The 15,422-nt window shown below is 35.6% G+C and overlaps 5 protein-coding genes across 6 annotated transcripts in view; 3 read left to right on the top strand and 2 right to left on the bottom strand.

Annotated features, from left to right (window-relative positions):
* Window positions 1-2,345: 2,345 nt before the first annotated feature.
* LOC107083087 (hemoglobin embryonic subunit alpha-like) lies at window positions 2,346-3,595 on the top strand. Its single transcript, XM_015372050.1, has 3 exons — window positions 2,346-2,574; window positions 2,666-2,873; window positions 3,386-3,595. The coding sequence occupies exons 1-3, from the start codon at window positions 2,480-2,482 to the stop codon at window positions 3,512-3,514; spliced, it is 432 nt and encodes a 143-aa protein (XP_015227536.1). The 5' UTR covers window positions 2,346-2,479; the 3' UTR covers window positions 3,515-3,595.
* A 5,452-nt stretch (window positions 3,596-9,047) lies between these two features.
* LOC107083086 (hemoglobin subunit beta-like) lies at window positions 9,048-9,824 on the bottom strand. Its single transcript, XM_015372049.1, has 3 exons — window positions 9,675-9,824; window positions 9,363-9,585; window positions 9,048-9,283 (listed from the first exon to the last, which is right to left on the bottom strand). Exons 1-3 carry the CDS (start codon window positions 9,764-9,766, stop codon window positions 9,155-9,157), a joined length of 444 nt encoding a protein of 147 aa, XP_015227535.1. The 5' UTR covers window positions 9,767-9,824; the 3' UTR covers window positions 9,048-9,154.
* Window positions 9,825-11,455: 1,631 nt separating this feature from the next.
* LOC107083088 (hemoglobin embryonic subunit alpha-like) lies at window positions 11,456-12,185 on the top strand. The gene is made up of 3 exons (XM_015372052.1): window positions 11,456-11,610; window positions 11,686-11,893; window positions 11,990-12,185. The coding sequence occupies exons 1-3, from the start codon at window positions 11,516-11,518 to the stop codon at window positions 12,116-12,118; spliced, it is 432 nt and encodes a 143-aa protein (XP_015227538.1). The 5' UTR covers window positions 11,456-11,515; the 3' UTR covers window positions 12,119-12,185.
* Window positions 12,186-13,715: 1,530 nt separating this feature from the next.
* On the bottom strand, window positions 13,716-14,422 carry LOC107083058 (hemoglobin embryonic subunit alpha-like). The gene is made up of 3 exons (XM_015372001.1): window positions 14,262-14,422; window positions 13,980-14,187; window positions 13,716-13,886 (listed from the first exon to the last, which is right to left on the bottom strand). The coding sequence occupies exons 1-3, from the start codon at window positions 14,354-14,356 to the stop codon at window positions 13,758-13,760; spliced, it is 432 nt and encodes a 143-aa protein (XP_015227487.1). The 5' UTR covers window positions 14,357-14,422; the 3' UTR covers window positions 13,716-13,757.
* A 762-nt stretch (window positions 14,423-15,184) lies between these two features.
* Window positions 15,185-15,422, top strand: part of LOC107083056 (hemoglobin subunit beta-like) — an 11,741-nt gene continuing 11,503 nt past the window's right edge. For both annotated transcript variants that reach the window (XM_015372000.1, XM_015371999.1), the window contains exon 1: window positions 15,185-15,291. In XM_015372000.1, the coding sequence (XP_015227486.1) occupies window positions 15,200-15,291 (92 nt within the window). In that variant the 5' untranslated portion in view covers window positions 15,185-15,199. The remainder of the gene's footprint in view (window positions 15,292-15,422) is intronic.

Here is a 15,422-nt window from a genome sequence, read left to right as displayed (position 1 = left end):
ATAAAAAATACAGCACACTATAACACTATATCTTCTTTTATGAGGGATGTAGCTTAAAATACCTTAATAGTACTTTAAAGTACCTTAATTTTCTCAATTTACAGAAATCTCTGTGAAAAAACCATGAAAGTAAATCAAATGTTTTAAATGAAAGCAAAAAAAATGTAGTAAATCTGTGAATAACGGCTATATGCACTGCACTTTTGGTAGGAAACACGATTTTAAGAAAATGTCAATGACAGCAAATAAAACACATTTAATAAAGCAAAGTGGTAGCTAGTTAAACGCCGATGTTTAACTTTATAAACAACAACGTGCTTCCGACTGCGGTGTTGTTTGCGACGACTCTTTCTGATTTATGTCGTTTATTTTTATTTTAATGGTCTAGATATTTTCATTTTAACCTACCAGTCGGAAAGGTATTTTTGACGTGCAAAAAAGATTACGTTTTAAGTCCACCAGAGGGCGCTAAAACACCATTGCAGAAAAATGTTTTAGAATGAATTTAAGTTTGGTCATTTTGCTTTAAAAAGAGTTTATAATGAACTGCTACAATTTTTGAATAATTGAAAATAAATAAATAAATGATTTTCTTTACCTTGATTCTACTTGTTTACAGGCGGACAATTCTAAAAAAAAAAAAAAGTGCTGAAAATATAGGTTAATTTGATTGGGTGATCATTTTTAAAGAAGGGAGAAAAAACATTAAAAATATGTAATGTGAATAATGATAATACTAATTGTCAAAGTAGTTTAGAAATAAACTGAAATGTTTGTAGATAATACATTTTGTGAGTATTTGGATCATCCAGCAATAGGGATTTGTCCCTAACAAAACAAGTCATAAAAATATTACCTGAGAGTAATAGGTTGAGAATTCTGAGAAAAAATGCGTAATCAAAAACAAAAATGCATATCAAAACAAAACTGATGTACTTAATATCTTCTGGACGAATCACACAGCTTCAGTTAATGTTAATACATCTAGTGATGTACTCGGACCTTAATCTTCAAAGACACATAAAGACAGTAACAAAGTCAGCTTCTATCACCTAAAGAACATCTCCAGGATTTAGTCTAATATTTGTTTTACTTTGTTTTGAACATCTTTGGTAGAGTTAATAACGGTAACAGTGTCTTCACATGTCTGACTGTAAGGTCAATCAGCCAGTTGCAGTTGATCTAGGATGCTGCTGCCTCACCAAAACTAAGAAAGAGGAGCAAATCATCTGAATTGTAAAAGTCCTTAAGCTGGCTCCCATCTCACTGAAAATACATGAGAACACTTCTGTTAATCTATAAATATATTACAGACTTGCTGTCACTGTATCAACCACACAGACCTCTTTGGTATTCTGGCAGTAAGCTACACTGCATACCCAGAACCAAACATGGAGAAGCTGCATTTAGTTCTTATTTTCCTCCAATTTGGAATAAATTCCCAGAAACTGTGCAACTGATGAAACCCTATTTTGCTTTAAATCAGGAATTAAAAACATTTTTGTTTAGAGGGACCTTTGACAGCGCTATCTAGATATCATTAGTTTTTCAGTCAAGCATTCCTTTAATCTTTTTACTTTTAGTATTCATTTTTTCTCATTGTAATTATACGTTTTAATACCTTTAATTAGTTGTGTTGCCTTTATGCCACTGTGATGCAATTTTCTTTTTTATGTGCAGCACTTTGAATTATTGTCCTACTAAAATGGACTATATAAATAAACTTGCTGTCAGCAGTCAATAGGGCCTCACCAAACTTGGGTAAACCACTATCTGTCTCCTCTGTACAGAGCCGCCCCTTTAAAGCTAGATAAGCCAAGAAACACATTTTAAGGGCAACAACCTTTACAACATCAGAAAATTAAGTGCAATCCTCTGATAAGGAATGAATAAAAAAAAAAAGCTCTAGGAGTCAAATCAGTACCATGGTACTGTCCTTGATAGGAGACTAAAGATTTATCGCCAGTTAATTTAGGGCAGAATCACTTTATTACATCTTGCTATCTGCTTTTCTGTGTTTGGTTTGAAATAAAATAATGATTATTGAAATTAGAGGTATCTTATGAAAAATTTTTATTTTATAAATACATGTTTTTGGTGCAGAACAATGCAATCAGTATCTATTTAAAGTCCTCAAAAAATTAGAGACACTTAACTAATTTAGAATACTTTATACTGTTTTAAAAATAATTATATTATTTAAATTCCATATTTATGTTACAGTGAATCTAAAAGAAGTCATGTTTGTTGTTGTCTGAGGCTTTAACTTAAAAGATTACTGCATGTGCTTTAGAGACACCATGTAAATTATGTTCATACCTTATCTCATCTAGACTGAAACACATCACTTGGAAGGCATCCAAACAGAGATATCTTGGAGTTGTCTCTGCCATGCCCATACCTCTTTTTGTGTAGTATAAAAACCCCCCACTACGTGTTCCTGATCGAGGCATTCAAACCTGAACACTCAACCAAGAAGATGAGTCTCAGCGCCAAGGACAAGGACGTAGTCAAGGCCTTCTGGGCTAAAGTGGCACCTAAGGCTGATGACATCGGCCAAGATGCTCTGTCCAGGTACAGATACCCTGATATATATGTATAAAAATTTTTTTTTTAAAAGTTTTATGAGCTCACATAAGAATTACAAGTCCTTATTTCCGTTCAGGATGCTGGTGGTTTACCCACAGACCAAGACCTACTTCGCCCACTGGAAGGACCTGAGCCCTGGCTCTGCCCCAGTGAAGAAGCACGGAGCAACAGTGATGGGTGGAGTTGCTGATGCTGTGGGCAAAATCGATGACCTGACTGCAGGTCTCCTGGACCTCAGTGAGCTGCATGCCTTCACTCTCAGAGTGGATCCTGCCAACTTCAAGGTACAGTGGGTGACCAACACTTAGGGGCGTTTCTGTAAAAACATTCTGGGTGCAATGGTGCTTTTTAGAATTAACTTTTCACTCTCCTCTGATACTAAAATTTGCAAGTTCTATGGGTAATTTTGCTATTTTGCTATCATGGGTGTGAAAGAGGAGAAAGTCCTTTCAAATGGGTACAATGATTTGGCACAATAACTTCAATAAAAACTATCTAAGTTATAGATTGAACCATTGCATTTCCATGCAACAATTCAACATGTATTGTAGCATTTTTAAATTCTCTTCTCATTTTGCATGTTTGCTTGTTTGCATGTTTGTTTGTTTGTTTGTTTGCATGTTTGTTTGTTTGTTTGTTTGTTTGTTTGTTTGTTTGTTTGTTTGTTTGTTTGTTTCTTTCTTTCTTTCTTTCTTTCTTTCTTTCTTTCTTTCTTTCTTTCTTTCTTTCTTTCTTTCTTTCTTTCACAAAACAAAACTGTAATTCTTTCAATTGTTTTTTTTTTTTTTTTTTACAGATTCTGGCCCATAACATTCTTGTGGTCTTTGCTACCAAGTACCCCAACGACTTCACCCCTGAGGTCCATATGGCTGTGGATAAATTCTTGGCTGCTCTGGCCCGTGCCCTCGCCGAGAAATACCGATAAATTGCACAGTTGGAGAAGACAGTAGACAGCAGACAACTGCCTCCATGTCTGAATATGAATAAAAGACCAAATGCAGTAAAAGTGTCATTTTTGGGGCCTTTGTCTCAATTTGTGTGTCTGAGGCTACAGCTTTTCAGTTTGAGACTGATATTTTTAGAAGAGACAGAACCTGTTTCAAAGGAAGCTCATATCCACTTCCACCGATTGAGATAAGATTTTTTTGTACTTTTTTAGTAAATCAAAGAGAAATGGTTGCCTTATGTTGTACATATAGGGTATTCCAGGAAAGATCTAAAAAAAATAAAAACAAAAATGGTAGTGACATGCAATTTTATCTATCAGTCTACAATGTGTTTGTTCATTAAATTTAACGCAAGTTTTGTAATGTATGTTAGAGAAGAAACATGTCATTAGGGATTAATCTAAAGTCTTTTTGAATTCTAGAGATCTCTCCGATGCTTCCTGCATCCAAAAGTCTCAATTTTATGATGTTTTTGTTTTAATTTAGACTAAAGTTTACCTAGAGAAACCTTTACCAGGCATGTTAGAACAAGATCGTACTAAGACATTTTTTTGCACAAGTGTGTCAGGTTTACATGCATCTCGTGATTTCTGACCTGTGACTCTCTTCTATATTGTTTATAACTAAAACTTTTAACTAAGGTGTTCGTATCGGTGTTATATGACCTTTATAAGCTGTTCTATTTACTTCTTTGCTACGTTCTGTTTTTATATGTTATTCTCATAGTCTGAGTTCCAATATAGCACGTTTTAATGAAGAAACAAAAGTCTAAATCTTATATTCACAAGAAATTAGATCAGTGTTCTTTATTCAAGATGCATTTATTGATCCTCCATACACTCTGGGCTATCAGTCAGGCCAATATTCTACCTGCCTTAACTACTAACAATTTTTTCTGATGGCTTAAGGAAATTTTTGTAACTATTGCTTATTTTTACATAACGAAAACCTTTCACATAATCAGCACAACATTGCAGTTCTCTCACAAAAGCTAATAAACCTTTCTTAACTCTGAAAATCTTCTTAAAAAATGTATTTTCATATCAGACAGTTAACACAAACCATCATATTAATATGCACAACAATGTACCAACTACACACTAATGGTATAAATTAAAAACATATCTGGCCTTTGCTTTCTCTGTTCACAAGGTAGGCTATGTCAGTTTGAGTTCACACTTTTGTCCAAGTTCTGTAAAAATACAGGGTTTATTTACACACATAAAAAAAAACAAATGTTTTTTTTTTTTTTAGAGAATAAATCTTCAGTTGGATTCATGAATGGACAGTATGGTAGGAGGTTGAGTGCAGTCTCCTCTTCCTTCACTTCCATGTCCTCTTCCTTAGCATCCTCTAATTCTTATTCTTCTTGCTCCCTCCATTGTATAGTACACAGACAGTTAACCTGGCTTATTTACAGTGTTTAGGCCGATTGCAAATTGAACTAACTATCTAAATCAGTTTTAACATTTGACAGTGTGCCAGAAAGTTGGCAAAATAGGTTAAATATTAGCCCCATATATGCATATAATTTTACTAGGAGTGTTTTGATCATTTGGAAATTGAGTGTAAAGCAATGAGTTGTGTTTACAGTTCTGCAAAGAGTGCTGTGCAGTGGATTGTACCCACAATTCTGAAAAGTGTGTTTTACAAAATTGCCAACTGATCGTAAAGCAGTGTTTGTGCTTAAGTTTTGCAAACTCAGTGAGTGTTTTAACTATAAGTATGAATCATTTTAGAAATTGTGCTAAAAAGATCACGGTTAATTTTTAAGCATTCAGGAAATAACAACAGGAAGGACAATCATGTTATTAACTAGATAAATAGAGGATACACTATTTTCTCCCTCGCAAAGGTTCACATGAAGACTTTATGTAGCACAGTGCTGTCCATTGGCTCCTCATTGCAGAGAAGTATCCCTCTACCTTAGGCAAGGCAAGTTTATTTGTATAGCACAATTCAGTACATGGACAATAAAAAAAAAAAAGTGCTTTACGTGAATTAGATAATGAATTAGAAGAAGATTAAAAGCAGAATGAAAGCAAATAAGGATAAAAAATATATGTAAAACAAAACAATTGTACCACAACCTTATAATGATACCTCAGTTGTCAGTTTAACTTCATCAGTGAGAGGCAGCTATGAACAAATGCATTTTTAACTTTAAGAACTCAGGCTTTCAGCACTTTTACAGTCTTGTGGGAGTTTGTTCCAGATAAGTGGAGCATAGGAACTTGAAACTACAGTGTGTAATTTTTAGCGACATCTAGCGGTCAGACTGCAGCAACATGAACATCTCCCCCCCACCGCTTCTCCCCCCCCAACAGTACGGCGAGCGTTACGGGACAAAATGTCTTCCACGACGTCCGCTTCACCTACCTTCTCAAGTGATGAGGTTTGTTTACATAGATATTTTAACGGATAGTATTTCATTAGTCTGTGTAGGGTATAGATTTCAGTACCGTCTCAGTTCATTTCTGTTAACTTGCTGTAGTTACTTTCGAGCGTAATGGGCGATCTCGCAATCGCTAGTTTGTTGGCTCTGCGCTGCCGTAGCGCAAAGATGTCTGCCTCCATGTTATTATAAATAACGAATTCTAAGGCAACGCAAATATTAAGGTTAAGAGGCTGAGTTCGTAGATGATGATAAATAACATAGTTATGTATAATATATTACATTTCTGACTGTATATCCCTGTAGTTATTACACACTGTAGCTTTAATGCTGCTTCTTCACAAAAAACCTGATCAAATCACACTTTCTTGCAAGCCTTTTCCCCGAACCCTTTTTATTATTTTCATCAGCACGTAGATGTGAATACTATGTCACTGTATCCCTATGATTGTTTGATATTTCTTCCACTTCAAAAAAATTTCATCAGTTGTCACCATAACATCAGACTTCTTGGTGATGGTCTTGGAGTCCATTCCAGGCTTCAACATACTTATAGCGTCCCTTTCATTATGGTGTTGGAATGAAAATAATCGATCCAGTGTAAAGGTGTGCTTAATATACAACATTAGGAACTGGGGATCAACTTTACCGACCAACTGTCTGATCTGTAGGCTGCATGGGCAAAACATCTGCTTATTTCATTTATCAATACAAATTAGTGTTAAACTGGAAAGCAATGAAAATTATCTGGATTTTTGGTTAAATCACTACATGAAAATACTACAATCAGAGGTAATGTATTCTAAGTAATGGTTTAATTAATCATTCATAGCTCTCATTGCTGTTTGAAACAGAAACACACAGAAAAAAAAGCAGCTACCAAACAGTGTTTGCTCAGAGCAGAGGCGTAGCCAGAAATTTTTTATAAGGGTGGCCGATAGTGGTTAGGCACCAGAACCTCAGGGTCAATCTACACTGTTCCAACAGGAAAATTAATGAGCAAAACATTCATATTTTCTAAATAAAGACTAATTATACTTTCCTACATCCTTTGCTAACAAATAGGCGCATATATTTAAACATCCGTAATTTCTAGATGAAAGTTATAGTGAACAAAACTCAGTTTTGAGTTCTGTGGCGTGAATCTTTTCATTTGTCATTACTTACCTACTTGTATCAATAAACATTCCGCGTAAAATGGATATTTACAATCACTAATATCTACATAAATTTATTCTTTGATAAGTTTTTATCAAAATTGTTATTTATCTTTGATTTCACTGAAGACTCCTAGATGACTTGCAGAGACACATATTTTTCTCTTTACCCCATTAAACACATAATCTAGTTCTGAAAAAGAGCATGAATTCTGTACTTATCCTCTTTGATGTTAGTATATTGATGTGTATAATTAACCACGAAAAAATAAAATGTTTTGAGTATTCCACTTGAGAGTATTGCTGCTACCTCCGTCTGTACTATAGGGGGGGAAATGGTAGGGGTGGCCACAGGGGTGGCCAATGATTGGCTAAGGGTGGCCATGGCCACCCCTGGCCCCCCTTCTAGCTCCGCCCCGGGCTCAGAGTGGATAAATACTTAGTGGAGTAAATGGTATTTGCTGCTCTCTTTTCACTTTCAAAAGAACATTGATACAATTAATAGTCCTCCTGACCTAAATGCAGCAGTAAATATCCCATTGATGATACCAGCACTTTTTTATGTTACAGTCTTTCTTCAGTATAACAGCATAAAATTGTTCCAAGCAGCTCCTGTATAGTATGGAGTCTGAACACATGCAACAATCTTTTTTTTTTACTATACTTTCATTTTTTTATTCTACCACACAGCATGTTCATCATGATCAACATAATCTCTTTTTTGAAAGGAGCTGCAGCATTTCCTTTCCTCCCAATTTTTGTATTTTAATGTAATAATATATTTTAGCTCACATCTTCTGTTTGTCAGAGTTCAGTCCTCTGCTTAGTTTTATTTTTTGTTTTATTGTCTTGCACTTTGTAGTTACTCTCTGTTGCCCCCTTGTGCCTGTTTTCTTTCTCATTGGCTTCCTTCTAGTTAGTTCAATTCATACCTGCTCCATATAAGCTCATTAGCCCATCCTTTGTCCTGCTCCCCATTTATAAACCACCTCTGCAGTTCCTCAATAATGGTTTCTTGTTGTTTTGTTGCTTCGTCTTCTCCTTGCTCCCCATGTGTGTTTTCTGGATTTTGTGGTTTTCAGTATTTTGGACTTTACTTCAGTTGCCTGTGGGATTCCCTAACCAAATCATCAAAACTCATCTCTGCCTCGTCATTTCTGCATTTGTGTCCTCAAAAACCTCCACCAAACCTTGACACTTATATTTAAACTAAGCCTTAAATGTATCCTTAGCTGATCTTTCAAAAAGAATAGCAAGGAGATCAGAGTACCAGAAAAGAAAAACTGACCAAGTAGAGAGGAAGAAGAACTTTTATGAACTTTAGTGAGATTGTCTCTAATTCAATGTTGGGTCTCTTCTCACTTTCAACTCAAGTAACTGTGTTGAATAGGCTTTGCATTACAGGAGTGATGACAGTAAGTAACCATCCATATTGCTCAGATTCTCCATATATTTGATTTCCAGATTGACCATTGAAAATGTTAATTAAACTTTGTTCAGCCTAAACTAGAACAGGTTGGACCTAATTAAGCTAAAACTCTCTTTACTCAATGTGTTTGTGATGTTTTGCAATGCTTCTAAAAGCCTTTATGTTTAGGTCTAATGAGGAATAATTTGCCTTTTTCTGTGGTCTTGTTTTTTTCTGAAAACTATAAAGCTTTATCTTTAAATTGAATTGGATTGACTGCATTATCATAAGCTTATAAATAAATAAAAGATTTATCCATAAATAATGATTTACCAGATGTTAAAGTTCTCTTGCAGCTCTGCTGTTTGTTGTTCTTGTTATTTTATTCAATAAGGACCACAGGGTTGTGTTTCTGTATTCAGGTGTAATAACTTAACTAGCATCAAAGCCAGCTTTTACGTATTTATAGCTCTTTTTGACATGACACCCATTTTAAATTTCGTTGAATAGGAGACATAATTCTAAATATCTCAACGAGGTATTGACACAAATAGAGAGAAACAACCACTGTATTTGTTCAATGTGCTCATTTATTTATCTAGTCATCCTTCTAAAAATGAGAAGAAACAGAGCATGAATTGTCCTCTGCTGTGGCTGTCTAGTAGTATTGCTTTCTCAGGGAGGCCACCACTACAGCCAGGAACTTCTGGAAAGCTGCATGGACCTGAGGGGTGAAGGCTGCACCCATCTGACTAGCAACAACAATGGTCAGGCAGTCTGCCAGGAGCTGCAAGAGAACACAGCAGGTGTCAGAAAGCAGAAACATCAACAGCAGTGCTGGGATCACTAGTAGAGAACAGCCTTACATTGAAGTTGTCAGGGTCTACTTGCAGCTTCTCAGAGTGCAGCACGCTCAGATCTTTGTATGTGGACTTGATGTCATCCATGTTCTTCACAGCTTTCTCCAGACCTTCGATGACAACCTTTCCGTGAGCCGCCACTTTGGGGTTCGATGTTATAGCAGCCGCATTGTAGAGGTTTCCAAAGCCACCAAAGTACCTCTGAGTCCAGGGGTAGACAATCAGACACCTGAGGAGACATAAAGAAAGGATCATTTACAGAAAATTCCAACCACAAAGAAAACAGTTCATAGGACAAGAAAATTATTTCTTTTTTACCTGGAGAGAGCCGCAGGACCTACAACCCCATAATCAATCTTGGAGAAGATGTCCTGGATGGTGGCACGCTCGAAGTCTGTCCATTTCACCATTTTGGCTTCTTCAGTTTGGTTGTTCCTTTGTCCAGTGCGATTTAGAAGGCCAAGGAGATCCAATATATAAACAGCCAGTTTCTGCTCCTCCCAGAGTTATCAGATGGGTGGAGCAGTGCAAGAGGCCGGTGGAATATTGATTTATGGATTTTTTTTAGGTTGATAAAGATGAGCTATTCATTAGTGAAATTCTGTTTAAAGCGTCAGAAAAGCTTACTACCATTTGTTGAAAAAATTAGTGAATAATAAAAAAAAACATGCAGTGGGTAAATATCTAGAAACAGAAAGACTTGGAGAAATATAATACATGCAAAGTATTTATTGTGAATTAACTGATTTTTTTTTCTTGGACTAAAAGACACTTACCTAGAGTAGAAAAAGTGGATTAACAAATTTTTATTTTATTTAGGTTAACTTAAGTGTTGTATGATTTGCTTGAAAATCATACAACACTAAACATTATTTAATCTGATTAGTTAATAACTGTCTAACTCGACCTTGCAATTAACTACGAAATATTGCAAATAAAACTGAGATTAAATGTAAAGAGGATTCTGCTATTCAGATCACAAATTCAAGATTTCCCTCCAAGATGAAACATATTGTTGCTGAAGATTATTTCAAAAGCATACACATTTGGGTTTCTTTATATTTATCCGAAATATTTTATCTCAGTTCAGTTTATTTCCGTAATACAGATGAACACTTGTTCAACACCCCCACATTTAAACAAAATTTATTTATAATACACATTTAAAAGCTGTAAATTTGCCAAAACGCTTTAAATAGTAACAAAAACACAATTAAGGTAAAAGCAAAAGAAATTACAAACACTTATAAAGTAGAACAGAGGCCATATAAGAGCATGTTAAGTGTTTTCAGTAGAAGGAGGAAAACAGTTTTTTCCTGTCCTGCTGTTTGAATCTGATAAGTTCAGGTGAAGCATAAAAGGATGCACAGTTTGGGTTTGTCTAACTTTTTCAGGATCATAAAAATACCGGAGGCTAAACCAAACCTAATATGATGCACGTCTTATAAAGATACTGTAACGTGTAAATAAAATATGATTTCATGAAAATAATGTGGACGTTGTTTTATCAGGCTGTATAATAAATAATTATATATGCAAAGACCTACTGTAGATCAATAGTTTCCAACTGGTTTAACCAAGTCAAAATACTTGCAAAACAATAAATAGATAACTACTAGAATATTAAGTTAAATAATAAAATATCTAGGTATTGGTTTGCCTGCAACAAAATTATGCGTGCCGTATTTTAGTTAAGCAAATACAAGTTGTCTTTTTTTTTTTTAGGGATGTGTTAACTAAAGCTTTCACATGCATACTTTATCTCATAGTTTTTATTCCCCACTGATTTGGTTTTCATAAACAATAACATTAAGAAGAAGAATTAGAATAAGAATATCAAAAAGTAAAATTTATAATTAAGTGTATCGATAAAATACAAATGAATAAATTGCACATAAACTTCTAGCTTTTTTGACGAACTTTTAAACAAAGTCAAACGTCTCATGATTTGTTATCACACCCTCGTCATTTTTACGTCAAACGTAGGGTGCTGTGCATGTGTGACAAAAATGATTTTTATCTTTATCTAGCCTGGGGAGCGTTGAACGCCGATACCGTATCTCTTTGGTAGATCCTAGGTGTGTCTATGCCTTGTGTCATCTATAAAACCCCCTCATGGTCCTGCTGTACTTTCAGACAAAAAAACAAATAACACAAAGATGAGTCTCACAGCTAAGGACAAGGACACAGTCAGGACATTCTGGGCCAAAGTGTCTGCCAATGCTGAGGCTGTGGGTGCAGATGCTCTTTCCAGGTAAATAATCCAAAAAGTTAGATATTAAAGTTTTATGAGATCACATAAGAATTACCGGTCCTTCTTTCCTTTCAGGATGCTGGTGGTGTACCCACAGACCAAGACCTACTTCGCCCACTGGAAGGACCTGAGCCCTGGCTCTGCCCCAGTGAAGAAGCACGGAGCAACAGTGATGGGTGGAGTTGCTGATGCTGTGGCTAATATCGACAATCTGACAGCAGGTCTCCTGGACCTCAGCGAGCTGCATGCCTTCACTCTGAGGGTGGACCCTGCCAATTTCAAGGTGCTCCATTAAGATTGAGATAGAGCTCTTTAAACATATAATTAGTTTTTATCAAAAAAGGTCTGATCTAAGCCTGTCATTATCTGCCTTGTACAGATCCTTTCCCATAATATCCTTGTGGTCTTGGCCCTCATGTTCCCGAGCGACTTCACCCCTGAGGTCCATGTGTCGATGGACAAGTTCCTGTCTGCTGTGGCTCTGGCTCTGTCTGAGAAGTACAGATAAACTGGGGGGACAGGGAAGGACAGATGATATGCTCCATTTATTTTGTCAGCCTTTCAGTTAATAAAGTCATGAAATATAAACACGAAAGCAATGGCTGTTTTAATTGGTCTTTTTCAGCTGATAGTGCTCCAGATTAATGTATGACAGGTTAATATCAGCATACATCTTCATGATCAAGCATGCTTTAATATGAAACCATCACTATTTTCTATTATTTTCTTACATCAGTGTTATTTATAATTGCGATATATCGATCTAAAAATTCTACATAAGATATCTATTTAATACCTTGAAAAGTCTCTTCAGGAAATATAATTCAAAAGTGAGCCACTGTTCATATGAAAAAAAATAATTTTAAAACAACAACTGATAATAAAAAATCTTATAAAAACTAAAATAACATTTTTTTGAGTCACCCAAAAAACATTAATAAATAAATGTCACTATAGATTTATGTTTAGATGTCAAGGTTTTAACAGCTTTGTCCAAAGTTTATCCATTAAAATGGCTATGCAAATTTTATTTATTCACATTTTTTTAAACGGAGAAACTATCCATTAAAATATTTTTTTTTTCCTTTTTACTTATTGTAATACTATCTTACCTTTGACAATTAGGGAGTTGGTGATGAAGTTATTACTCTGCAGTTAAACAAGGAGTGTTACATCTTCCCTCTGGGGTCTGACTCTGGTGGTAGAAGCCAAAGGAGGTGTGTAGCCAGATAAAAATGAGGATGATGGTGGAGATGCGGTGAAGAGGGAGGCTTACAGCTTGGTTGGAAGCAGACATGGATATAAATGCTTTCAAAGTAAAGCTTACAGTTTGAACTTTTACCTAAGCTTTTTTCTTTTTATATTTATATTATCAACAATTCTAGAAAAAATTTACTTTAATAGGGTTGTGCAGTAACCAGTAGGAGTTTTAAAGCGTCTGTTCTTTTTTTTTTTTTTTTGCATTACATTTTTTCTGCATTACTTTTTCTTTTATACTTTAAGTAGTTTTAAGAATAGTACTTTTACACTTTTACTTTTGTAAAAAGCTTAAGTTGAAACTCTAACTTCTACAAAAGTGTTTTTAAAGTAGAACTTCTACTTCTACTTGAGTAATGAACATTAATTTTTTTGACACCTCTGTAAAAATAATAATATTCAATGAGTGTTTTTTATGTTTTGCTCTGTGAACTCATGGTTCAGCAGAGACATAGAAATGTACATCAAGGATGTTATCTCTCTAAATGGAATAATAAGAAGTAATATGGTAAGGCTAAAAAGCATGTAGTAATGTTATCCTTTGTTATAAAATATAATATGGTCTGCTATTTAATTTGTCTCCTGTTTTTAGATTATTATAAACAAAACAGAAACTGCAATCATTTCTTTGAAAATACCTTTTTGGAAGTCACTTGATAAACTTAGAAGGCACTAAAACACCATTGTAGAACCAAACACTGTAAAAGGATTTGAGGCTTCCTCTACATGTGTATAAGCTGAATATTTAGTCCTTTCTTCAATTCTTTCTTGCAATCAAAATAACTATATCTTTCTAGAATTGACAAATCAAAATATAAATGCACCACATAAACACCAGTAAAGATTTTACTCAGTTGAGCATTTTATTAAAGTTTAGAACAGACAAAGGTTTATCTGTATTTTTCAGACAGAGCACGGGCCACGGCAGCGAGGAACTTGTCCATAGCTACATGGACCTCAGGGGTGAAGTCAGTGGGAAACATAAGGGCCAAAACCACAAGGATGTTGTGTGAGAGGACCTGTGGAGTAAAATAAAGTGTTAGAATCCCAACATCAGTTTTTGTTTGAGGTTTTTTGAATTTCAATCAATGATGGCAAAAGCTGCTTCGTACCTTGAAGTTTGAGGGATCAACTCTCAGAGTGAAGGCATGCAGCTCACTGAGGCTGAGGAGACCTGCAGACAGGTCGTCAATTTTGGCCACAGCCTCTCCAACTCCTCCCATCACTGTAGCTCCGTGCTTCAGCACTGGAGCAGAACCGGGACTCAGGTCCTTCCAGTGGGAGAAATAGGTCTTAGTCTGTGGGTAAACCACCAGCATCCTGTGAAAATCAATGGACATATAAACACATGCATCAAATATAGTGTCTGTGTTTCGATTTTGAGCTGTGTTTACCTGGACAGAGCATCTGCTCCGATGGCATCTCCGCTGGAGGAAATTTTTGCCCAGAAGGTCTTCACTGTTTCCTTGTCTTTGGCTGAGAGACTCATCTTGCCTGAGGATGTAGTTTGACTGTGGTGTTTAGCACAAACATAGGAGGTCTTTATAGCCGGAGAAGGACAGGGACCCTCCCTGGTCACCTCAGACATATCTGCAGTCAGAGGTGTTCCAGCTGAGATATGAGATAAGGACAAAACTGAAGAGTAACCGTCAGCCTGGGGACCCAAGTTTCAAGGGGACACAAGTTAAAATTCATTGACTTCGCAGCTAAAAAAGAAAATCTCAATCTCAAAAATAATTTATTTGAACAACTTACAAGCTCTCCTTTTAAAATTATCTTTTTCTGCCCTGACTTTTGCAGTTTATCTCTTAAACAATAAATGCATAAACAACTTAAATTGTTTGTGCATTTATCTGATACTGTTTCTCCTCTTTTTAACATAATAAAGAACGGACAATGAATGTCTTCAAAAGCTGCAATATTAGCATCCAAATATAAGCCGTTATTTTAATGGAGTGAAGTTTTAATAGAAAGTTGCTGTCAGACACGTTGCACTTTTTCACAAAAGCTGATTTCCTGCCTTCAAGCTCAGGTTAAGTTTCACTGATAATGCACTGATGTAATGCAATCAGAAAATACTTGTGAAATGTATTTAAAAAAAATTGTCAAACTCGGAGACCTTTTTTTTTTACCATTAGCACGATTTGCGTGCTAATGTTAGTCATTTGGTGTTTTCTTATCAATTTTAGAAATCAATGTATCAAGAAGCTAACATAACTCCACCCATCAGATAACTTTGGGAGGAGCAGAAACTGGCTGTTTAAAAGTTGGAGATCCTGAGCCTGTTTAACCCACACCTGACGAAGGGAACGATCAAACAAAAGAAGCCAAAATGGTGAAATGGACAGACTTTGAGCGTGCCACCATCCAGGACATCTTCTCCAAAATTGATTATGATGTTGTTGGCCCAGCTGCTCTCTCCAGGTGAGACTTCACTATAATTCTTTTGTGTTTCTGCAAAACAAGCAGAGATACAGTATCTATAAATAAAACGTGCATGCTCATGTCTCCTCAGGTGTCTGATTGTCTACCCCTGGACTCAGAGGTACTTTGGT

This window comes from Cyprinodon variegatus, unplaced genomic scaffold (genome assembly GCF_000732505.1).
Source record: "Cyprinodon variegatus isolate N-32 unplaced genomic scaffold, C_variegatus-1.0 Scaffold68, whole genome shotgun sequence".
NCBI classification, from domain to species: domain Eukaryota; kingdom Metazoa; phylum Chordata; class Actinopteri; order Cyprinodontiformes; family Cyprinodontidae; genus Cyprinodon; species Cyprinodon variegatus.
This window is presented reverse-complemented; position numbering and strand designations above follow the sequence as displayed.